Raw genomic sequence first — 24,875 nt, 5'->3', positions numbered from 1 at the left:
CACGTATCACTACAAAGAAGTATTGAGATATAACTTCCCAGCGGCAGCCCGACTACCCACAACCCTTGAGAGATCTGCAACATTCAGTCATAGAGGATCAATTTTGTTTTGTTGTTTTAAATTTATACAAAATGTCCCTGGGTCATGCCTTATTTTAGACCTAAGACAAACACACATAAGACCGACAGTACATTACACTTGTTCTGAAAAAGCACTTTCAGTTTACGGCAGTTTCCCAGTTTTCTAAATGCATCATACGGTAATGCTGAGTGTCCTTGCGCATGCGCCGTGTGACTTCTTCCGGTTTCTCCGAGCCGTATGGATGGGGAGTTATGAGTGAAGGATTTTGTTTTGCTCTAGTCTGTCATTCGGAGCCTGATGTGACACTTTTGAACACGCACGAATGGCGTGCACGGCCGGGTGCACGATCCTGCTCGTGCTTGCGTTGGGAGCCGCGTTAAGAGGAACGCACGCGCAGGATTTTACTGAAGATGAGATGGAGGCGATCAGGTACTGCGCACCTGTTCTGCTCTGCTCCCTCACCCACAGCCCTGTCACCCTTTGCCACACGTACTTGTTACAGCTGCTGGGGAACTTGATCTAAGTATATTTAGTGGAGGAGAACTTGAGGAAAGCCAACGACACCAAATCAATCCAACAGTTAATGGGGAAAAGCAACCGAGGTTAAAGTGAAGAGGACAATGAATGACCAACACTGAACAGTTCACTTCAGTTTATTGTTAAATATATGGAACAGCAATGTAACAAATCGGAGGTTGAACAGCCAATTACTGTTATTTCTTTTTTGATAATTCAAAGTGGCTTTGCAAATGAGTTATTGCTAAAAGCCACTGGACCATAACATCTCTTCAGTCTCAGTCCATGCAAATGAACTGATTACACTCATTTCACTAGTCTGACTGAGTTTGCTTTAGGTTCAGGGCACACCGACCAAAGCAGCTGGTAAACAAATAAGCAACTGATCAGATGATGAAGCTGTTGTTGACGTGTCTAGTCTGTGATCTGTCAGTGGCATAAATGCACAGTGAATGGAGAACATGAAATGAATCATAGAAACGATTTGTCAGTACGTTTTGTTTGTTTAAACATTTTTTATGAAAAAGCAACTAATCCTATTTTAGTAATTGATTATTTGTTTTCTGCTATACTGAAAAACGAAGTTTGTTTGTGTCTCAGGACACTTATTCAATCAGAAAGCAGAATTAGCTCTATGCTTTTTGTTGCCACATCCTATTATTCAAACTAGCTTGGAAATAAACACAAAAGGACTCTCTTTCACTTCCTCAATACCAGCTCCTGTCCCGATAAACTCCCAGTCAGTGCCAGTGTAGCCTTAAAGTTCAGTGGCTGAACACTGGGTGTCCTTAGCTTTTAAATAAGGAATGGCCTGTTAACAGAAACGTGTGCTTGTGTTCATGTGCAGCTTTGTGCAAATAAAAATTCAGTTGTAGTGACTTTTTTTCAAAGCTCTTAGAGCTTCCTACGAACATTCACATGTCCTCAAGCGGCGCCACTTTAGCTTCATGTGGTTGAAAGGTTGAAAAAATACAATTTGCCAATAATTGTAACAATATTCTTCAGATTAATCAATTTCCCAAATAATTGTTTGTTGCCGCGCTGTAATCGTCATCTGATTAAAGTTCAGTAAAAACTGTTCCAGGTCCAGGATCCGGTCCATGTTTTATCACGCCTACAACAGTTACCTGGACCATGCTTTCCCCTACGATGAGCTCCGGCCCCTCACCTGTGATGGGCAGGACACTTGGGGAAGGTAAGGCTGCAGATACACGCATGCTCATGATCTATCACACACTGAACTCATTCTTCTTTCTTTAGTTTCTCTCTGACTCTGATTGACGCACTGGATACTCTCCTGGTGAGTCCCTCTCCACCTGAACTCAATTGACGATCACAGTTCACTGTTGATAGAACCCATTATTTGAAGCAAGACATTTGTTAATGATGGGAATTTCCTTGTGCAGGTTTTGGGGAACAGGACCGAGTTCCAGAGAGTGGCCTCTCTGCTGCAGGATACGGTCGACTTTGATATTGATGTCAACGCTTCAGTTTTTGAGACCAACATCAGAGGTAAAAAGCTGGTATAAAACCTGCTCAGAACAGATTAAGACTCTTTTAAATGTGTCCAGATCTCCTTAGAAGCCTTTTATCCCTCTGTCCTCAGTGGTGGGGGGTCTGCTCTCTGCTCACCTCCTCTCAGGCCGGGCTGGTATGGAGTTGGAACCCGGTTGGCCCTGTTCTGGTCCATTACTGCGGATGGCAGAAGATGCAGCCAAGAAACTGCTGCCCGGTCAGAGAAGCATAGCTTTTGGCAATATTAGAGCGAATCTTGATATGAGCCTGTTCTGCCAGTCTGGACAGATAGTTATTCTTGGATTTAGTGTTTTTGTATGGGTTTTCCCTTCCATCCCCCTAACGAATAACTTTAAGTAAGCGACAGGCAGATTTATCCAATCACAGTGAGGTGAAACTCTCCGGTAATTGCTTGAATGAATTTAAACACAATATTAAGCTCATAAGTGTGAGCTAATTATGATAAATGCCTGTGACCTGGGCTCTAAAAGTCACATTGACACATTGCCTAAAACAATCTAACAAAAGTAAATAGATTAACAGAAAGGAAAGTGAAATATCACAGTGGCATTGTGACAAAATATGAAATAATAGTTTTGTATGGCCATACTGGACCATACAAAACCAAAACCGCTGAATCAATTTTTTATGTTTATATTGTGTATTTCACAAATCTGTCTTGTCTTCTTTAAATAATTTAGATTTTTTTTTTGATTGGACAATAATGCTTGCTTCAGGCTTTTTAAGGATCTTTTAAGGGAAAACATATCTCAATCTGGCCTATCTCTGTCCTGATCCTGGTCTCTCCAGCCTTCGAGACCCCCTCTGGGATGCCGTATGGGACTGTGAACTTACTGCGTGGGGTCAATCCTTCGGAAACCCCAGTCACCTGTACAGCCGGCGTCGGGACCTTCATCCTGGAATTTGCATCTCTGAGCCGACTCACCGGGAACCAGACTTACGAAGACTTTGCCCGCAAAGCGCTGCTGGCTCTATGGGAGACCAGGTCCAACATCGGACTGGTACTGAACTGAAATACTATAAGGGCTACTACACCCAGGACCGAACCAGGTCTAACTTCGGTCTTTTCTGGTCCTCAGGTGGGAAACCACATAGATGTTGTGACTCAGAAGTGGGTGGCTCAGGATGCAGGAATCGGAGCTGGAGTCGACTCATACTTTGAATATTTGGTCAAAGGATCCATCCTCCTCCAGGACCCTGCTCTCCTCCACATGTTCCATGGTAAGGTCTGGAGAGAAAGACGAAGCAGAGACAATATTTCTGTTCTCTGTGGTCAGAACAAGCAAAGCTAATACTAAGAATAAGTCTACTCTTCTCATTGTTGATGGGACTTAAGCTGATTAAACATTTTTCAACCTATTCCTTTTCAAATATTTTGTTGCTTTGTTTTATTATATTACAATAACTTTATTAATGCATGTGAAATAAAGATCAATCACTCCATTTGAAGGGCTCATGTTGGATATGCTGTATATAAAGTCAGTTGCCTTTAAATACAAATGTTTGCACGGGAAAACAATGTATATGTGTAAAGCTGGGACTACCTGGAAATCTATGCATCTGGTGAAAAAAACCTGTAGAGACCTGTTCTGTGTTTGTTTCAGAATATGATAGAGCGATCCAGAACTACACTCGGTTTGACGACTGGTACCTGTGGGTCCAGATGCACAAAGGCACTGTGTCCATGCCAGTCTTCCAGTCCCTGGAGGCTTTCTGGCCAGGGTTGCAGGTGAGACCTACGGATGAACCTGAACGAGCGAAGCTACAGAGTCCGTCCATCATTCTTTCAGTCGATTTTCAAACAAACAAACAAACAAAATGACCTAGACGCATAAGCTTTAGGCTTTCACCATTGTTTTATTCGTACTGTACGGAAGATGTTACTGTACAGAGCCAAAGTGATTCATTTAAAAATATACTGAACGAATGAAACACAGATTCTACTACTACTAAGTGCAGTTCATATCAGGATACCTAACAAAACCTTTTATGCACTTTCCCTGGTGTTTTGTTTTTAGTCACTGATTGGAGACCTGGAGAGTGCGGCGAGGACCTTCCAGAATTACTACTCAGTATGGAGACAGTTTGGAGGACTTCCAGAGTTCTACAGCATCCCCCAGGGCTTCACTGTGGACAAGAGAGAGGGGTATCCACTCAGACCAGGTAAGATGTACTACGTTGTAACTAACCACAACTGTGTATGTTGAGTCTAAACTCTGTACAGTTGGTCGAGGGCACGATCAAGTGGGGGGATGATGATCCTGATGATAAGAGGGGGGAAGGAGAGATGCTACATTTCACTGCAGGCCCTCAGGCAAATTTTAATGATTAGGGACAATCCTCTGGGCAGATAATGTTGCGACCGCGGTAGGTTCAAAATCAGCCCAAAAAAACCTGCAACCCACAGCTCTAGAGTTTCTGTCGCAATGGCAAATTTAAAGTAGCCCAACTGTGCGGGAAAACTGTGGGCCTGGCAACTCTGTTTATACAGTACGTGCAAATAAACAATGAATAAGTGAACAACTTTAGAAAAGGTTAGAAGCCAAATTAGTCAAAATCTCATATTTAAAGGGACTAAATGGAGTTTAAAAATGTTGAAATGTATTTTCAACCCCCTACATGCTCCAGCCATGTCCTAATGTGTAGAATGAGCCCAGGCCTATTCACCACAACTGCGTCCGAAGTGCCGCCATTCACGAGCTTAATATAGAGATTGCAGTTACGCGGAAGCCCTGAGGTGGCAGTAGTGAGCATAAAATGACCAACTTCCATCTAGTTTCTTTAATGGCACTTAAAAAAATAAATGTATGTCGTTACTTATATTACTTATATGGTTGCAAAGCACTATCAAATATATTTGGGTTATTTATTTTTCAGAGTTGATAGAAAGTGCAATGTACCTGTACCGAGCCACTGGGGACCACTTGTACCTGCAGCTGGGTCTGGATGCTTTGGAGTCCATTGAGAAGATCAGTCGTACACCGTGTGGATACGCCTCGGTGAGAGATCTACTATGATGCTGCTTAAGTTTCCACAGTATTTCTAACTATGTTTCTTTTGTTTCAACTCTTTATTATTAATTTATTCATGCTACCGCTGCAGTTGCAGTTGCAGAGTCAATTGTGCAATAACTCATATCACTCAACCACTCTGTTTCAGGTGAAGGACCTGAGAGACCACCAGCTTGACAACAGAATGGAGTCCTTCTTTTTGGCTGAGACCATCAAATATCTTTACCTGCTGTTTGACCCCACCCACTTCCTACATGGGGGTGGAGCATGGGAGGAAGGGGGTGGGACCACTGGCCGTTGTATACTTGGGACTGGTGAGTTAAACTTAAACATGACGAATAGCAAATGTGCGCAGAAATGACACATTTGAGCGGGCAGATGATACCTCAAGATGGATGCCACACGCTGCCTTGATTGTATCACAGTGTTCGTAGGCTACATTTTATAATGTAGCCTACGAACACTGCTTTTTTGGTGGTGAAAAAGTAATGCAGCGGTGAGCCTGAAAAATGTGAACTTAACACTGGCTGGGCTCATTTATTCTCATTCATGAATGAGCTTGTTTAACCAGCGGAGAGTGATCATTCTGGAAGATTCAGGAAACTGCACTCACATTATGAGAATAAACAAATGAATGAGAGACAACAATAAAGTATTAGTGATACTGCAATCTCAAAATGAAGTCCCTGACTAAAATAAAAAAGCAACAACAACTTCGAGAGTAATGGGGGGGGGGGCTTAAAGGAAAAAAGGTTGGGAACCACTGATTTAGCCCATCACTATTACTACTGTTAGTACTTAAGTTTCTACCACTACTAGGCTTTGTCCTTGCATGTCATTACAGCTATGGTTGTTTTTGACAGGAGGGTACATCTTCAACACTGAGGCCCATCCCATTGATGCTGCTGCTTTGTACTGCTGCCACAGCCACGACTCTGACCAATCAGAGATCAGGAACATTCTTCTGACATCAAATTCTGCGTCATCCACGGGTCAATCGCAGAGCGGCTCCAGCAGCCAATCACAGAGCTCAATGCTCAGGTGTCCAGTTCAACCCTTCAGCTCCAAACTCTCAGTAAAAGGCCAAGTTTTTACAGAGAACAACTAAACAACATGTGAATCTGAACCAGGGGATGTTGGTCATTTTCCTGTTGGCCTGTGTAGGGTAAAGACTACTTCCTGTAAAAAATCGAGAAAACCAAAATCAACAGTGTGTTCATAAAAAATAGTTCAGATTGGGGCATTGTTAAATAACCCATAGCTTCATGGCTAAAACATCTACATTTATAAACACAGACGTCTCCTCCAGTGCGTATTTACATACTGTGTAAAGGTTTTGTGAATGTAATTATTCAACAGCTGCATATTTTCTGCCACATACTGATAACTCTCCATAGGAATACAAGGACAGGATACAGTAGTTACTCTATGAAGTTAGCAGGAAGTTGCTATACAACATACCAAAAGAATAATGACCAAATGTGAGCAAATTTGAAAAGAAAATATCATAAATAAGAATATGCAACTGTACCAGGAAGCTAAAATGTTATGTTCAGTTCTTAATTATTTTTTAATTGAAAATTAAAAAATGTAAGTTTGTTTTTAAGACATGGTACAGTCTTCGTGCCACCCTGTTGTAGAACTACAATGAAAAATGCCTGGAACCAGGACTGAACCTGAACTGTAACATTTTTATATTTTTTCTGAACAGTTTGTGCCTAAATATTACTGCAATGACTTTGTGTTAAATAAATCTATTTTATTTAAAAACTTTCTTACATTATTTTAGAGTCTGTATACAAGGCTTGGGCTTTGGGAACTAGAAAGTTGATGATTCTCATCTTGCCTTCTCTTGTGTTTATCCTGCATTGCCCTTGCTGCAGGTGACCTGTGACAAAAATAGGAACAACCAAGCTAATTTAAATAAAAATTCAGTGCAAACTTTAATGAGACTTGAAACCGATTTATTTACAAAAATACCACATACAAGCCCTCTTCTTCCTGATATAAGCTGCTCCTCAGTATCTTCAAAGTACAAGTACTTTGATGTACTATTACAAATGATAGTATACTGCTAGGCACACCAGAGAGTGATTATGACCTCTCACCAAATTGGTTCTGAAACAGATTGAGCTTTTCACTGCATGCGCTTACACAGTTAAACCACGGTTTGTTTGCATTACAGAGGTAAGTTATGTTAGTGTATAGCCCCAAACAGCAAAACTTGTGGGCTTCAAATTCAAGCTGGCACAAAAAGTTACAGTTACAGGAGGTCAGTAAAGGGATTCATGTTTCTTTTTAGAGTTGATCTGCAACTACAAATGAAGACTCTGTGCTGACTCCCTGTGGTTCACTCACTCTAAGCACAGTAATAGTCTTGTTATTGTACAATGAATGTGTCATTGTTTATGTATTATCCAAGCATTTCAGTGCATTTGATCCCTTCTTCCAATGTTAAACCAATCACGAGCAATGGACAGGATCTGAGTCAGTTCTCAGGAGAAGTTAGTTCCACATCTGAGCCAGAATCCTGGTCAAATGAAGTACCTACTGCCTGATTTCTGTTTCTGTTATGAACTTGCTGAAATGACGAGGTGATAAAGTGATGGTGACAGTGATGGAGTCGTCAGAGTGTTGCTGTGGAAACCGTGATGCAGCGGTCACCGTGGAGATGCTCAGACTGTCGCCATGGAGACACTCAGATGGAAACCAGAGTGAAAGAATGAGCTGGACCACACACTTGTCTCAGTCGTCATCGACTCAAACAACTGTGAACCTGCATTAGATTAATACTGGCAAGGAGCACAGCCTCTCAAGCAGTGGCTATAACAGACTTTTAGATACTGTACGCGACACAAAGATATGACATTTGGGTCACAATGGTAAGAAAACTGGGTCTGTCATCAGAATAATATGAGATTAAAGGGTACAGTCTCAGACTGCAGTGCCATCTATGTCCATAGGGGGAGTAGAGAGACGACATCAGAGATAATGCTGATCATAGGCATTAGAGATCATCATGCAACTTTTCTTGCTGGAGATACCGAGATGTCTCTGCCTAGTGATATCTGACAGAATACCGTATATGCCTTTTCTCTTGACAGTTTTCATTAGCGAAAGATTTTAATGTGTTTATTTGGTCGGAGCAGTACATGTAGATGAACACACAAGACTCATGAGGCATGTAACATGCCACACCGGATTGTAGCCATGAGCCAGTATCCATCTGTTGCTCCACACTCGAACTCATAAAGAAACATCTATCCTGGCCACAGTGTGGACCCCATTGTACTTATTTTTATCTCAATTACTCAAACTTTAAAAATTCAAGATGTTTTGCTAACCTTCGACCAAGTAATCACATGTTTTATTTGTAATTTAAGCTCAAAGCTAAATACCCTTTTTTAGGTTTCTGACTTTGTAGGTGGCTGATATTTTACGAAAAAGTAAGCCAATTCTTAAGTGTCAAAATGACAAAACGGTCATAGTTTTAAGCAACATATCATCTACTGGTAATGGTACATCATTGGCATTTACAGACCAACACAAATAGCGCAATGGTCCAAAGCCAGACCGGTGTCTGTGCTGAGATTGGAATAAATGCATTCACACATTTATATAAAACTACTGCTTCTAATAAAAAACATATAGCTCCATATCTCATATGAATCCCAGTGTTACAAGGGTCTTTGGATAAACTTGTTACAGGTTTAGAGTTACCTGAATATGTACATCTGTTTGACAGCAGCATTCCACACCTGTACATTTTAAAAACCAAAATTCGACATCTTCAGTTGGTTAAAAATGTAATTTCATATTTTCTTATACTTATAGGGCACTTAAATTATCTTGAAGTTGATATGAAAAATCCCAAAAGTCAAGCAATTTGAGGTCTGCAAGTAAAATACACATACATCTAATATAATATAATTATGAGTGAATAAATATGTATAAACTGCCCAAAACTACTGAACTCAAGATTAATATGAATAGATTTTGATAGATTTGCAGTGTGCCTTTCTAATCAGTGCCTGATCTGTCAGTTAGATTTCACTTCATAAAAATATATTCACATTTATATTCAGTTCACTCCGGGAACCGTCTTTCTGTCTTTGTTTTTTCCTCCTTTAGAAACAGTTGATGTGCACTTTAGCTTTGTTTTGCTTCTGATGTTTTCACGAGTTTGCAGGTTAGTTTTCCAGTCAGCTGTTTCTTCCAGACTCTGTGGAGTTGTGTTTCTGATGACTACTGGAACAGTCCACTCTATGAGTTAAGTATGTCTCTGGCTCTGGTTCTTATCCTGGTTCTGATCAGACTGTGGTGACAGACAGGAGCGGACTGGGCCAGCCCTTGGTTCTGTTCTCAGTTCTGGTTCCGTGACTCAGCAGTTCTTCGACAGTGGTCCACTCATCCAGAATCTGCCTGGTTCGTATGCGATCCAGGTTCTGGTCTCTCAGGACCATGAGTGGATCCTGGTCCGGCCCGGGACGACTCTGTGAGGATCTGATGCGGGTCTTATGGCCTGGTCTGCGGCGGTCTTGGGGAGGTGGGAACAGTTCTTCATCAGTGGTGACATCACTCCTCTGACGGACCAATCGTGGAACTCTGTGCCTCCGCAAATGCCTCTGATTCGACGATCTTGGGCTAGACTGGACTGTGCTGTAGAACTGGGCCGTGGACTCACGGTTGGACCTGGTTTTGAGTGTCTGAGAGGTACGGGTTAGTGGACTGTGAGGGTTTTGTTCCAAGCTTAGGTCTCTGGTCCGGTTTGATTTGGCATAGACTTGATCCAATGACTCTCTGGATCTGCTTGTGAAGGCCTGGGAGGTCTGTATTGAAGGGTTTGGGGGCATTTGGTTGAAGTCCTGGTTTTGGTTCTGATTTAAGCTGGTTTCTCTGTCATGGGTCAAACTGCGATCCCACTGGCTGGTTCTCGAGTGGCTCCTCCTGGGAGCAGTGCTGGTCTGGTTGGACCTCGTCTCAGAGGGATTGGTCTGAGATGTCCTCATCTCTGACGTCTGGAGAGTGCAGGGGTGGCTGGCTCTCCTGCGGTGTTGGTTTTGATTCTGGCTCAGATCGGTGTAGGTTTGGCTCCGGTTTGGTTCTGTTAAAGTCCTGGATCCATCTTGTAGCCACAGCGCTCTGCGGTGGCAGGGCTCAGTGCGACAACCTGCAAAAAAAGCCATTTCTTAATAATTACATCAAAACATTACGGCAATTCCAGTGTTTTTGTATTGACTGTAGTGGCAACTGTCAAACAAGTAGTCACAACAAGTAGATATGAGATAGCCAAAAATCTACTGGGGTTTTGAATTGGATCTCCAGCCTCAACAGAACACTGTAATAAATTGCCAAGCCCATTAAAGCCGTTTAAATGATCATGCTCAAAATCTGTAGATTATTTTCCTCTTAAAAATGCAAGTATACTCTCTCTTGCTTCCTTCTGAGAAAGGGACATCATCAGTAAACAGTCCACCAATTTTAGAGCGAGTGACTTACCGAGGGGTGTGGTTGCAGGTGAGCATTGTTGTAATAATCGGGGACTGTGTTGCCGAGGAGACGTGGGGCTGCGTTCAGCACGGTGAAAGTGGACCGTGGTCGTGGTGCTGTTACCCACACTGCATCTGGCTGTGGCTCCAGACTCTGGGATAGACTGTACATCCCAAAATCCCCTCTGCTCCGACTGTTGATGCGTATGATGGAGAGTTGGGCTAAAAACCAAACAGCAAAGGGCACATTAATTGATGTCATGTGTTTGGATGGCAGAACCACTTCTCTGTTAAGGAAGATAAATCTGTATGTTCATAAGAGCGGAGCAGCTTTTGTTGTTGGCCAATATGACTGAAAATGATCTTTTGATTTAAAGTGATAGTCTGTAAGATTGCATGATGGAGAGAGAGAAGGACATTTCAAGAGTGCACGATCCCTTATTGATTGACCTTACAGAAAACCTCATGTCATAGGTCAAAGTTATGGCATCAGTAAAGGGGGAGACTTTGGAAAAAAACATAATTACTTAATATTGCTTACATTACATCAAATTGCAAGCCTTGCCGATCAGTTACATGGAATCTATTAAATTTGTTAAACATTTAAACTTAAGTAACTATCACTTTCATGGCATTGGTTTAAACCTTAACTATTCTGACCCACCTCCAGTTCTCAGGGATAGACTGCAGCTCCCAGCGACCTCTCTGAGGATATGAGCGGTGATGGTTATGTCCAAGAGAGGGGCCTACAGCTCTGGGGGTGGGGCCTGGTGCTCTGGGGGCGGGGCCTGCGGTGCTGACACTGTGGAAGCCTGAGTCGCTTGGCTCTGATGTCAGTGACGATGTCAGAGAGTCAGAGGAGCCGCGGGACGACGGAGTGTGTCCAGGGAGTGACGACACAATGTCTGTCTCCGCCTCCGAAAGCATCCCTCTGTGGAGCTGAGAAGAACTGCAGGGAAAGTCCGGGACCAGACCAGGACCAGGCGGAACCCGGTCCAGATCTAAGGCAGGGTCTTGCCTGAGGTCTGGAGGAGGCCAGGGGCTGGAAAACTGAGGAGAATCCGAACCAGAGCGATAGAGACTTTATTAGGGGTTTCCATTGATATTTCATGTTCTGTTTCTGTTAGATAATACGATGATTCGTGTACAGAAACAGCTGTGCTGTTACAGAATGTCTAATCAGCTGTAAGTGGGAATCTAAACTGAGAACACCTGACGTGTAAGGTGTGAGGGACAGTACCTGTGTCTGGAGCCAGTCTTGGTCCATCTGGTCCATATGGTCCAGGCTGTAGGACACACTTGGGACGCAGCCGTTGGTGGAAAACTGGTCATGTGACATGAATGGGTAGAGGTTTGGGGCCATGTAGGGGTCACTGTAGCATGACCTCTGAGTCTGAGCCATATCCCAATGTGGTCCTCCCATTGGTCTGTACTGGCTCCGCCCCCTCTCTTCCAGCTGCACCGTGATTGGCTGACCAAATTCATCCAGGAAGTGTAGCTCCTCAGGACCATGGGAGCGCCGTGAGGGGCGTGGCTTGGGCTAAAGGATACAAAAAATATCAAACTAATAGAACAAAAATTACTTTAACTCAATATTTGCTCTGAGTTCAAATGTTCAATATACACCTGACAAATCTGAATCTATTGTAAATCGACCATTATCAGATTAATCTGCCATATTGTGCACTTGAGTTTTGATGATGAGACGCTGATTCGGGGATGATGCTCTTAGGGTAATGTAGTTCAATGTGTTAAGTTTGAGAAAACAGAGCAGTACAGCTGTGCTCTAAGGCGATGCTGGTGGTTGTGGGTAATGTAGTCCAGTGTTGTCCACTGTGTTAAAGACTAGAGAGCAGTACAGCTGAGTGGGTCTGAATGTGTGATGGTAATGTGACCTGACGTCTGAATAACACACAGCTCTGACAGAGACACACACACACACACACATACACACACTTGAAGACAGAGTGACCCAATCTCTTATCTGTTCTCTGGCTATGAACTCTTTTAGATTCAGCTGTACCTTCCAACCTAAGCTGGTTCGCTGTTAGAAATAAAATAAAAGCCATGAAATAAAAAGATCCGATTTTGTTTAACCGCGATAACAACAATAACATTGTAGCAGCTTCTGTTAGATGAACCTGAGGATTTTAATTCATATGGGTCGTACCCTTTACAGTATTTTGCCTCCTTTGCTTCTGAGTTTGTCCCAAAGCTTTAGGCTCCTCTGTCAGATTACATCACCATCATACTGTCTCTTCAAGCAAGAACGAAAAGCCAGGACTTAATCAGGACTGTGTGGATTCGTTTTACAGAGGCTTCTCTTTCTGCAGGTCTAAGGCAAACTTGCTGCTGTAAAGTAAAGGAAGTCTAAACCAGGACTGATCCAGGTCTAACCGTGCAGTGCTTATACTAGTCTAAATCAAACCTGGAACTGGACCAAACTACTATAGCAGGAATGAAGCTTGTTTAAACAGGGCTTAACCAGACTAAGCTAGGACGAAAAACCAGCTCTATTAACAGTCATATTATACCCCCTACATCCTCACCTCTCATCTCTGTATGCATAATCATTTAGCTGTCATTCTTGCTGCTGCCAATCACTGCCCCACTACATTCAGATTTAACAAATGCATCGCAATCATTACATTATCACATTGAGTCTTATTTTAGATGAACGTGCTCTTTTCCTCTGTGTAACTTATTGTATGTGATGCTCTGATGTTCCTTGTGTGATTGTGTTGGTTTATGAAAAGATTGACTCACCCTGTTCCTGCCTCTGCTCACACTCAATCTGCAGCCCATCTCTGCTTACTCAGCCTGGGAGACGGGGAGAGGAGACGAGGAGAGGAGAGAGCAGGCGAGGAGACGAGAAGAGGAGAGGACGCAAGGAGACAGGCAGGTCCGCGTCTTGATCCAGGTGCAGGGAGGCGCAGACCAGGGCCAGCTGCGTCCTGCTCCAAGTGCATCTCATTTTCAAACTGAGATTCTCCCACAATGCCCTGTTCACTGCTGTGGACTGCAGTTCCCAGTCTGCACTATGCTGAGTGAAGAATAGCATCATGGGAGGTGGAGTCTAAATGTGCACACAGCGCAGGGCAAAACAGCACAGCCATATCAGAGCTTGAACTCCAAAGACCACACCATGTTACGTGGACCACAAGTATCACAAATGGGGATTGAAAAAAACAGATCAGCCAAAACATTATGACCAATGAGAGATGGAGAGAGATACTTACTGATCCTGAAGGAATCACACACAGATATTCTCCTCAGTGGTTAAAGCATTCCCGTCGACCTGAAAGTGTGCAGTTTGAATCCAGCTATGGTCAATGCGTACGGCTCTCGCGTTCTTGGGAAAGACACACACGGACAGTGAGTGACTGGTGGTGTTTGGAGAGGCTATGTGGACATGCCATGCTTCCTTTGAAGGCTCCAAACCTCCAGAATTCTGTCACTATAGAGGCCCACACTAATTTGGTCTTGATTGGGGACAGGATGGTGAGTAATATTCACATCAGTGAGAGTGGTGCACAATCTCCTACTACTGGATAATTAGCTTGAAATCAATGGAAAAATTACAATAATAAACTGCTTTATATATTTTTAAATTCATTAATTATTTATCTATTTTTAAAAATAGTTTATATCAGGTTATATCAATAAAATCAATGTTTAGTTTGAACATGTTTACTTATATCTGAAGTAAAAATAAATATATATATATATTTAAAAATAAAGTACATACATCCATATCTTAAAGCACGGGTGTCAAACTCATTTTGGGTCGCGGGCCGAAATTCAGCTCCCACGGCGGGTCGCGGGCCACATATAATAGAGAAAATGTTTCCAATAAATGAATAATAATAAGCTGTGATTTGATCAAAGCCCCAACTTGACTGTAGCTTCATTAATGACAACGGCTTACACTTGTATTGCACTTTACAAGCCTGTGTCACAAGTTCCTGAAAGTGCAGTCTTTATTCATTCACTTGGTGCTGGTAAACTTTTATTGAAGCCACAGCCGCCCTGGCGCAGACTGTCCATTTACCACATGGCTATATAATGTGTTGTTCATATCCTGAGCTCTTGTTATGTCAGTGCCCTCTGCTGGACACGTGTGGAACTCTATCCTTTTTTTTTTAATTTAATGCCCCCTAGTGGCTAGAATGAGCATTCTGGTTAATCTTTAAAAATTCATAACTCTGCACAGGAATGGGCTAGAGACTTACTTTTTTTTTTGACATACTCTGGAATTTATGCTCTACAGGGCAGGGGCCGGATTAAATCATCTCGCGGGCCCGGCCGCATGTTTGTCCAAGCTTTTTTCCACAGAGGGCCACGTACGGAAAAACATACAAACAACTGGGCCGCACTCAGTAGAGGTCAGATGTATATATAGCTTCACCACTATTGTATGATAGTTAGCAAATTCAATAAAATGTTAACTATGCTTTATAATTGAATTTCCTTCATCACAGCTTTCTATTAATGGATTTTAATTGATTTTCTATATTCAATTAAAGCAACAAAAAAAAAAAAGATTATTATTTTTTTAGAATTTGCAGAGGGCCAATTAAAAGTGGTCCGCAGTTGTTCCGTGGGCCGTAGTTTGGACACCCCTGTATTAAAGCATTAACAACTATTTTAGTCATTGCTTTATTACCATCAATCAAGCATTGGGGTTTGTTCATTATTTTCAAGAAGCAACAGATATTTTTTGTATGTGGAGTTTATTCATGTTTATTTACAGTCTGTACAATGTTTATCAGTGCTTCAGAAACACACAGTCCAGTTAGAGCTGTTACATTCAACAACAAAAGAACAACAAATATTACTCAAATAACAAAACAAAAAACAGAAGAGTCTTAAAACAGAGCTAAGTTTTATCGTTCTCAAGCTATGTAGAAGTAGACACCAATTACTGTAATGTAGACGGCGCTCCACAAATGAAGATGGGGCAAAAAAAAAAAAAAGATAAAAATACTGAGTTCAACCTTAAGATCCCAGAGGAGAGGCTAACCAGGACAGGAGGCAAGTAAACTACAGTCCATTCAGAGGCAGAGCAAACCGATCCATAAAAACACCAGGCTCCAGGACCCAAAGAGGACCACAGAGTCTGACGCGGCAGAATCAGCTCGTCTGTGCTTTTCCACTTTTTCCACTACATCTTTCTGTTGCTGCCCCCGGTTCTCAGGGGGCGGGGTCTGATGAGGAGGGGGCGGGGTCAGGTGGCGAGTGGGAGGAGCTTTTCCGCCAATGGGAGGAATCTGTGAGGGCAGATTAATATTGATAAAATATTGCTTTAGTGAGCAAAAGGGGTGGGTAGGTAAAGCATTAGCAGCAGCTTTAGCTTGTCGTGAAGTGTCAGTTCAGGATGTTTCTTACTGGCTTATGTAAAATACAAGGGTCTCTTATGGTGAAATCATGGTGAAAACCCCCCAAGTACTCACACACTAGTGTAGAATCTGTCACTGACCAAAAATAAAATTGTTAAAAATTGTAAACTACTAACTCGGGCTCCAAACATTTGCCTACCTTCCCTGTTGGAGGACACATAGCCACATTACAGTGAACAAATGCGTCCAATATTGAAGTTTTTAGAAATATTTAGTCTCCTCCTGAATGCAGCATACATACTGTAGTCAGTGTGTCCCTACATACAATTTATAAAACAAGTGAAAGGTCAGACAGAAACAGACATACCTTTTGCTCCGGTTCTGTGCGGATCACTGCGCCCCCTACTGGACCTCCTGTAGGATCTTCCTTAGGAGTCTCAGGCTTAGGTTGCAGTTCTACTTCTGGTTCTGGTCTAGTCCCAGGTTCAGTCTTGGATTCAGCCTCTGGTACGGAGTCTTGGACAGACTCTTGTACGGTCTCTGGTACGGTTTCTGTTTCGTCGGTACTCAGTGGTTCTGGTGGAATGGACTCTGTTGCTGGTGGAGGAACCGCTGCCTCCTGCTCCACAGTCTCCTTTAGATCTGGGTCTGGATAATGGTCTTGCTCTGGGAGTGGTACCTGATCTGCTCCAGGTGTTGTGTCTACAATGTCTTGGAAGGAGGAGGTCCTGGCTGAAAGAGTCACCGAGTCCTCAGCTGGGTCAGCTTCAGTTGTTTCTTCGATTGACTCTGCTTCTGTTGGTTCAACTTCAGGACCTGAAACAAACAAGAGTAGACTTACACAAAAACCTGAATATTTTTTTAACATGAATAGAAAGGTTGTTTTTTTATTATTAAAGTGAGGTGCCTCTAGACTGAGATGGTTCGGACATATGTCATCAGTTCACTAGCTTTGCTTTGTATTGGTTAATTTTAGTTTTCTGTTGTCACAGATGTTGCTTGGTTAGTTTCAGTTGCTCCATTGTGCTGATTTGCAATAGCTAGTTTAATGTTGGTTTGTTGGTTTATAATTACCACAGAGGTTGTTTTCACAGCTCTGAAGATTTTCTGGACACTGAGAACACCACTCTCCCTCCACATAGGGGCGCTCTCCCTCATAGTTCCCGCTGGAAGTAGGTCAGCCAAAAAAAAAAAAATACACATACACAAAAGGAGACCATTTTAGTTTTTACTTTTTAATAGTGGCTTAAGGGTGGACTTCTGTTCAGTATCTTCCTTCTACTGCTGGGGTGAGGGTTGATACCCTGATACTAATTGATACTAAAACTAGAATCTAAACTAGATACATACTTATGCAAAGATATTGATGCTATGCTCTATTCTAAAATTGGTTTGAGAATCACCATTAATAGTTTTAATCTATACAATCATGGTTATAGTTTATTGAAGGGGCAGTGCACAGAGATGTTAAGTGCACAGAGACACTAAACTCAAAGACAGATATGTTTTGCAAAAGATTATAGCTAAATAGCTAGTTTCCATCTGCAGTCCCTGGTTACATGAATAAAATACAGTAACATGTAATCAAAGTACAGGTAAAAACAAAAAATATACATATACACAATAGCATGTGATGAAGCAATCAGAATATGCCCTCTCGCTGACACTGACCCTCATGCACACACACATACACAGCATCACACCTGTATAATGCAGCCACACTCACTCACTGCATTTTTGCTCTGTGGCATCAAAATCAGTGTTGCGTATCAAGTTTTTGCTTGGTATCTAAATCAAGTATGACTTTTATTTTTACATGAAAACACTAAGTGGTGCACAATTTATTCTTGTTTTTCTAAGACGCATCTTTGAGTGGCTTGAAAAGCGCTATACAAATAAAATGTATTATTATCATTATTATTATTACAATCTTATTATTACAATTTTTCCTTGATGGACCAAAATGGCACACGTCGCCTTCAAAGCAGACCAAGGAATTATGATATAAATATCTTTTACTGTGCCATTTAGGGGGACAGGCTGGTTTGGTTTATTGTTTTGGCAGTCTATTCTGTGCACTATTGAATCAAAGTAGACACCTTGGCTCATGCAAATCTCCCACTTTGGGCACCCTAGATTAGTATCATTGTGTGAACTCTATAACTAGGTATGACCATATAAGTGATAGTAACAACTTACGGAGGGTAGTAGTTGCAAACAAGAAAGTTACTTGGTTCGGTCCAATCCAGGCCCTCCATCTGAGCACAGAGATGCACAGCACAGCCCACTCTGTGTGAGTCAGCCCACACCATCTATAAGTCAGAAATTAAAGAAAAATATACATTGAATTAAACCGTGACCAAAATGAGGTCACATAATAAACTAATTTATTCCAAACAAGGATGAGCAATGCAAAGGCACCTAAGTACCAGAAGTAGCCTGTGAACTAATGTGGTACCTGTACCACAGTTTGAGAATCACTGGTAGTGTCTTGCCCAGGGATCTCCAAGTAAATTTCCCTGGGGGCCAATATATATATATATATATATATATATATATATATATATATATATATATATATATATATATATATATATATATATATATATATATATATATATATTTAATTGGGAAAATAATATTTAGGAAACTTTTTTTCTATAAATGAATAATAACGAGCCTGACAGGGCTGTAACCTCATAAAACCGGTTTACACTTGTATTGCACTTCATAAGCTTGTGACACAAGTTTCTGCTACACTGTCGTCATTATTCATTCACTCCACACTTGGTGGTGCTAAGCTATTATTGTAGCCATAGCCGCCCTGGGGCAGATTGTCCATTTACCACGTGGCTATAATGTGCTGTTTATATCCTAGTCTCTTAATATGTCAGTGTCCTCTGCTGGACACACCTCGTTTTTTTTTAACGTACTCTGTAATTTATGATCTACAAGTCGTTGAACTGAATTGTACTTCTGGCCTGTTGGAGACCCCTGGTGTAGCCCATTATCAAAAGGTATGTTTTAATTGGAGCACACTTTGTTTTAGCCAATCACAGCCCTGTCTAGTCTCAAAACAGCAAACTGACAATCCATAAAAGTGTTTTAGTCGTCATCGCATCAGTATCAATCAAATTGTTTCTTGTCAAACCACCAGTGTTTTGCAAACAAATCAGTGTGAGCAGCACAAGATGAATTCTGTATATTTTTTAACTCACAAATGCGGCCAGAATTCAGCTTACAGGCAAGGTTAGCTATAATCAAAGACAGATCCTCGTTTAGTAAGTTCAAATCCAAGTGAATGACAGGCAAGTCCAGCCCCAAGTTGGATCGCAAGTCCAAGTCAAATCTTAAGTCCAATCTGTTACATTTCCGGTCCATTCAAGTCTAAGTAGACTTAACTTCAAACAAAGTCTGACCTGAATCCAAGTCATGACTTGCAAGTCCACACCTCTGGCTATAACACTGACTTCACCCCTCCAGCTCATTAAAGTTCAAGGTTGGACTAACACACACATGACATCACCAATATGTAAGTCAGTTTGAGTCCAGTTTAGGTGTGGCTTCGGTCTCTGGTTCATGTCCTGGCACAGACCTGGGTGTAGTGTCCACACATTTTGTCTTCGTCACAGCTGTTGTTGTAGTAACTATAATCCATTCTTTCTGCAAAACACAAGAAAAACAACCACTTAATTGGGCAACGTCACACTCTCTTAACCCATTCAGATCCCTGTAAACAAGCTATTCAAGATGTTTAGAGAACAGCTTTTCTTACCCAAGAACCACTTCTCCATAGCCCGCTCCAGGTCCAGTTCTCCAGTTCCAGCAAACAGGTTCTCTCCAGTGTCCTCCAGCTCAGGGTTGTGGTTCCAGATACATTTAGCAGCATATCCTTCAGCCACAAGCTTCAAGTTCCCGTCCCACTTCTGTGTAAAACAAGAGACAAAAACACTAGACAGAAACATGGAATTGCACAAATTAATTACTGATTAATAATTATTAATTAAATAATTATTAAATTAAATTAAGTTAAGAAATATATATAATTACAGACACGCGTTCCTTCCGCGAGGCGTTAAAATAAAAAATAAAAAAATCGGACAACGCACAACTGAAATGTGACACAATGTAGCCCACTGAAGGGCACTTTAGAGGACTGTAGGATTTTGTTTGGAAACCCAAGATGGTTAACAAGAAGCAAACTGATAAGCACCAGACCAGAACCGTATGATTCAACATTGTTTGTGGACGGTGCAACAGCCAGAGGCCCAAGACACCACAAGATGCGGTAAAATCACCCTTAGATGTAAGAGGATTAACACATTTACACACTGCAACTGACCTGTAATTGAGGAGTGAGACAGACAAGTTTAAAAAGGTTCAAGCATAAAAGTACAAAACAAACGTATTTTAAAATAACTTTAGTTTTCAATTCAACCGACGCACAGGCAATACCACAAAACAGATAGATTTGTAAAATAAACTGCCCGTGCTGGAGTATCGCTCCCTCTGGTGGACATCACACATCACTGCTATAAACTACAAAGATAAGATTAGATGAGATTGAACTTTATTGATCTCACAATGGAGAAATTCACTTGTTCAAATGTGACAACTTGTGAGAACTATTTCACACTTCCTGTACATTATGTGATTTAGTTCATCATTTAAACAGGCTACTTGTGTCCCCTGTGCAACATGTGCGTGTCTTGTTGAGAAACCACCACTCCACAACTTTTCTCTTGAGTGAGCTATGAAGCTAATGTCACCAGTTTATCTAGTTTAAGTAGAAATTCTAAAAACATCTGGAGCCACTCCCAAACCCTCTGAGACCCTGATCTCACTCCCAGACTACAATACACTCTCAGCGTGAACATGGACATCACTACCAAACCAGGCTGCACATCCAGGCCAAAGTCCTTCCAGATGAGGGCCATATAGATCAGGACAAGACCAGCCCAAACTGTAGGTCCAGGACAAAGACTTGGCCAGGAGCTTCGGGGGTGCCATAGTGACTCACCTGCAGCGCACTGGCCCGTCTGAGCTGCAGGCCCCTGCATTTCAATGTTCTACCCCCTGCACAATCCAACATCTCCCTAAAACAACTCCAAACTTTCAGTTTGTGCACATTTTCACGAGGTCTGGATCTGGTTTGGTCTTGGACAGCTCTTAGGTGGAGTCCGCTGAATAGAATGTCATTTTACAAACTGCCCAATATGGTTCCCATTATAGTCTGGAGGGACCCTACACGTGCTCAGAATGATGTCAGGAGAGCACAATCCACCTAGCAACTGGCAACGCCCCACATAAACAATACAATATTAATCCAGTACTAACTCAATTGAATTAACTCAGTGTATTTGCTGATAGTAAACCAGCCTAAAACGATGACACTAACATGTCATATATTGGACTATATATTCATTCTGCACCTTCATATTGTTAGTATGAGGCAAGACTGGTCTGGACTGGTTTGGGTCCTGATGAATAACTATGATGTGCTGTTGTTCTGCCTCTGACTCACAGACTGATACTGACTCTGATACAGACTCTATCTAGTGTGATAAATCAGGTTATCCAATCAGACCCACACTCACTCACTCACTCACTCACTCACTCACTGCTCTTACACAGCACTCCATTTATTCATGATGGAAGCCTGATCCAAATGCCACAATTCGAATGGCTGTGAGTAAAAAAGGTTATCTGTGTTATAGCACCTCACGGCTGTGGAATTAAATTATTAAAAAGTTAATTAAAAGTGAATCCCCCCCACCCCTAGCTTTTTATTGGGGCAGTAATCCTCTGTGTGAGGTTATTAACTGTATCTGTATAATATAATGTATTATACTATATTATGTATATTAACCTTTGGTGTAGCAAAGTGATAAATGTTGAGTACATGCATTGTAGATTATTGTTAGTTATTTTTCATTCATCAACTATATACTGTATTTATATACACGCCAATCAGTCCATGACTAATGCACTGGGCAGGACAACTCATTTGTACATAATTTGCTATTGATAAAGTCAGTCTGTAATGATGTCGATGTTCTTCATCTACTACACAGAAATTAAAATGACCCATGTCCCATTTTACATTGACGTGTTGTGGAACACTTTGCACATTGATTATGACAGTTTTATAACATTTTGATCACTTTAATCAAACTTACTAAAGGCAACATGGCCGAGGCGCTGGGTTGGACCAGTCCTCTGTAGCGGTTGTGAAGCTCCACTAGAAGTTCCTCCTGATCCTCCAACAAAATCCCGTCCACAGGGACCAAAGTCCCCAAAAGAACCATGGCCAGGACTACGGACCTAATCATAGATCGAACTGGTACCTGGACTTTCGATATGAGAGAGACAAGTCCAACCTGGTCCATTCCTGCTCCCAGACCTGGTTCTGGTCTAGTCCTGGTCCAGACTGTCCTCCTTTGGACCCTCAGACCTTCACAGCAAAGCATTCTGGGAAATAGAGTCCACAGCCTTCAGAGGTGAGCCCAAATCAGAAAGAATCCTGGTCCTGCAGCTGGTCCTGGTCAGTGTTTGGGACAGGTATGTCCAGATCCTCTCTAAGCCAGTAAAATCCAAGTTGTTCTTACCGGAGTCCAGGTTGGTTCTGTCTTGTTGTAGAATCTCTGTCCTCGTTCGTCTGAACTCGCTCTTACCTGGTTCTACCTGGACTTGAACCTGCGGAACCAACAAGCTATTGTTTAGTTTGCACTGTACTGGCTCTGGATCTATGGTCTGGATTTGGAGTTGGATTTGTGGAGCCCAGGTCTTGGTTCTGGTCCAGTCTTGCTGTAACGTCAGGATCCTCCCTGTCTCTCTCTCTCTCTCTCTCTCTCTCTCTCTCTCTCTCTCTCTCTCTCTCTCTCCTGATCAGTTTTGGGTCACACCCAGTTCCCTCTGAGCCTCTCCAGAACTCAACACTATTGCAGCACAAGGACTGTTATTCTTTTATTTTATCCACAAGTCTTTTCACACTTTACTCAACTAACAAAATATTTAATTTGGATCTGTTCTCTCCTCCCAGTTTTAAGTGATGAGATTTTGGAGCTGGAAGTGCATCTGGAGGAAGATTCACAATAAACACAGGCTCAACATTGTTCTTGTAGAGTTGTTGTTGTTTTTTTGCGATGAACCACATTATGGAGGGATCTTGTTTATACTTTATGGTCCGTTCCTCACTAAGGTTTTCCCCTCGTGTCTTCATGTCCTCTGCCTGCAGTCGTTTCCTGTCCTCTCTGTCTCATTACATCTCCGTTTGTTCAGTTTGTCTGTGGAGGGTGTTGCTTTAGCTCTAGTTTCTGTAAAAACATAACTCATTTCTGCTGTTGGGAAATATATGCTCCCCCTTAACCCCTCTGTGCTCCTCTCAGTACCCCCTCCCTTCCTCACTTCTAACCATTCTGTCACCCTCTCTCCCAAATATTCACTCAAGTAAGAGTAACTCAAGTAGAAAAAGAAGGTATGAATATTCACTTAAGTGAGAATACTTAAAAAAAAAAAAAAAAAAAAAATCAATACCCAGATACTGATCCTAAAAAGTAATATCCTGTCTAATTTTATTAAGGTACTCATTTGCAAAAGAATTTATACTTTGGTGCTATTTTGTAAATTAGACATTTCATTAATAATTAAACGAGGAGTATGACCCAAAATCACATCACAATCATATTAATCAAGAAAATGATGAAATAGACAGGTGAAAATGACTGGAGTTCACAGTATGGGACTTCTATGTCAATTCTAATAATGTAAGTAATACATTATCAATGAATAATCTTGAAAATCAAGTTTATCATTGTAGCGTAATGTTAGTATTGGGACATCATTTGTGAGTAAAAGTCTGATATATGCTTGTAATTGGACAAACAAAACAGGTCATATCAATTACGATGAAAATATGTAAAAAAAAAAGATTGTTAATAGTATGTTGCTTTTGGCACTTAGTGATTTACGTGGGATTACTTCAAAATAATAAATTATACAGTGTGTTGCTACTCTGATAAGAGGGAATAGGTGGCGTTCACGATTTAGAATGTGATGATGTCATAATGTCAGGTGGAGGGCGGGGCCAATACAACTGTATGGGAGAAATACAGTTTTTGTAAGAAATCTCAAAACGAAAATTAACAATTAACAATTTCCACATCAGTATTTGACAGTGATTGGATTCACAAACCTGACATATTATTTTTATGTCTTAAAGGCCAACATCACGCTTATGTTTTCGAATATTGTCACTATTTTTGGACGCCTTTTAGAGACAATGGATTCTTCCAATAATGATTGAGATTGAAACTAAAACAAAAAAAATCTGCAATTCGCCTGTTACCACAGTTACCAAAGTTACCAAAGTTACCAAAGTTACTGTTATAGAATTTTCAGCTGCTCCACCTCAATTTTCAACTATACATGCCTTTCAGTCATGTGACTTTTGTTGTTATGGTGGCCATTATGCAGTACTACAACATGTAACAATATCTCTACTCAGGATATAAAAGAAAGACAACTGATTTACAGTGGCAGTTTTATGTACTCGTAATCATCGCTCAAGAAGATAAGAGTAAAAACACGTCCCCAGAGACGCACGTTTATGTGAAGAAACCAGTGAGTCAGTGTTTAAGTTGTTAAGTATGTTAGCATGCTACCGGTTAGCATTTAGCTTCAACAGCTCAGATCTGACCCCTTCAAGAGAAAGCCCTGAACCGCACTCCAAACCTTGGCTACGACATGTGACAGAGGTCAGAGCTGAGCTGTTACTCTAGTATTTCCACAGTGTTCGTAGATGTGAGCCACTCATGTGTTTATCGTGTTGAAGCCATTGACAGCTGATTGATGACAGTTGCTAACCGGTAGCATGCTAACGTCTTGAGCAGCTTAAACACTGA

At 41.6% G+C, this 24,875-nt stretch overlaps 3 protein-coding genes across 3 annotated transcripts; 1 reads left to right on the top strand and 2 right to left on the bottom strand.

The window, feature by feature from the left end:
• Window positions 1-343: 343 nt before the first annotated feature.
• On the top strand, window positions 344-6,394 carry edem2 (ER degradation enhancer, mannosidase alpha-like 2). Its single transcript, XM_079557606.1, has 12 exons — window positions 344-510; window positions 1,682-1,792; window positions 1,858-1,897; window positions 2,004-2,109; window positions 2,204-2,329; window positions 2,923-3,134; window positions 3,213-3,354; window positions 3,738-3,862; window positions 4,152-4,296; window positions 5,011-5,132; window positions 5,293-5,458; window positions 6,008-6,394. Exons 1-12 carry the CDS (start codon window positions 404-406, stop codon window positions 6,250-6,252), a joined length of 1,647 nt encoding a protein of 548 aa, XP_079413732.1. The 5' UTR covers window positions 344-403; the 3' UTR covers window positions 6,253-6,394.
• A 2,704-nt stretch (window positions 6,395-9,098) lies between these two features.
• LOC306963857 (uncharacterized protein) lies at window positions 9,099-13,703 on the bottom strand. Its single transcript, XM_079557603.1, has 5 exons — window positions 13,400-13,703; window positions 11,874-12,173; window positions 11,298-11,683; window positions 10,644-10,855; window positions 9,099-10,314 (listed from the first exon to the last, which is right to left on the bottom strand). Exons 1-5 carry the CDS (start codon window positions 13,436-13,438, stop codon window positions 9,455-9,457), a joined length of 1,797 nt encoding a protein of 598 aa, XP_079413729.1. The 5' UTR covers window positions 13,439-13,703; the 3' UTR covers window positions 9,099-9,454.
• Window positions 13,704-15,375: 1,672 nt separating this feature from the next.
• LOC306963870 (uncharacterized protein) lies at window positions 15,376-22,785 on the bottom strand. Its single transcript, XM_079557621.1, has 7 exons — window positions 22,152-22,785; window positions 19,748-19,898; window positions 19,568-19,635; window positions 18,172-18,284; window positions 17,047-17,138; window positions 16,340-16,788; window positions 15,376-15,903 (listed from the first exon to the last, which is right to left on the bottom strand). The coding sequence occupies exons 1-7, from the start codon at window positions 22,440-22,442 to the stop codon at window positions 15,688-15,690; spliced, it is 1,380 nt and encodes a 459-aa protein (XP_079413747.1). The 5' UTR covers window positions 22,443-22,785; the 3' UTR covers window positions 15,376-15,687.
• Window positions 22,786-24,875: the final 2,090 nt, after the last annotated feature.

Source organism: Gobius niger (genome assembly GCF_951799975.1).
Source record: "Gobius niger genome assembly, chromosome: 6".
In the NCBI taxonomy this organism is placed as follows: Eukaryota; Metazoa; Chordata; class Actinopteri; order Gobiiformes; family Gobiidae; genus Gobius; species Gobius niger.
Note: the sequence above shows the minus strand (reverse complement) of the source record. Positions and strands in the feature narration are given on the sequence as shown.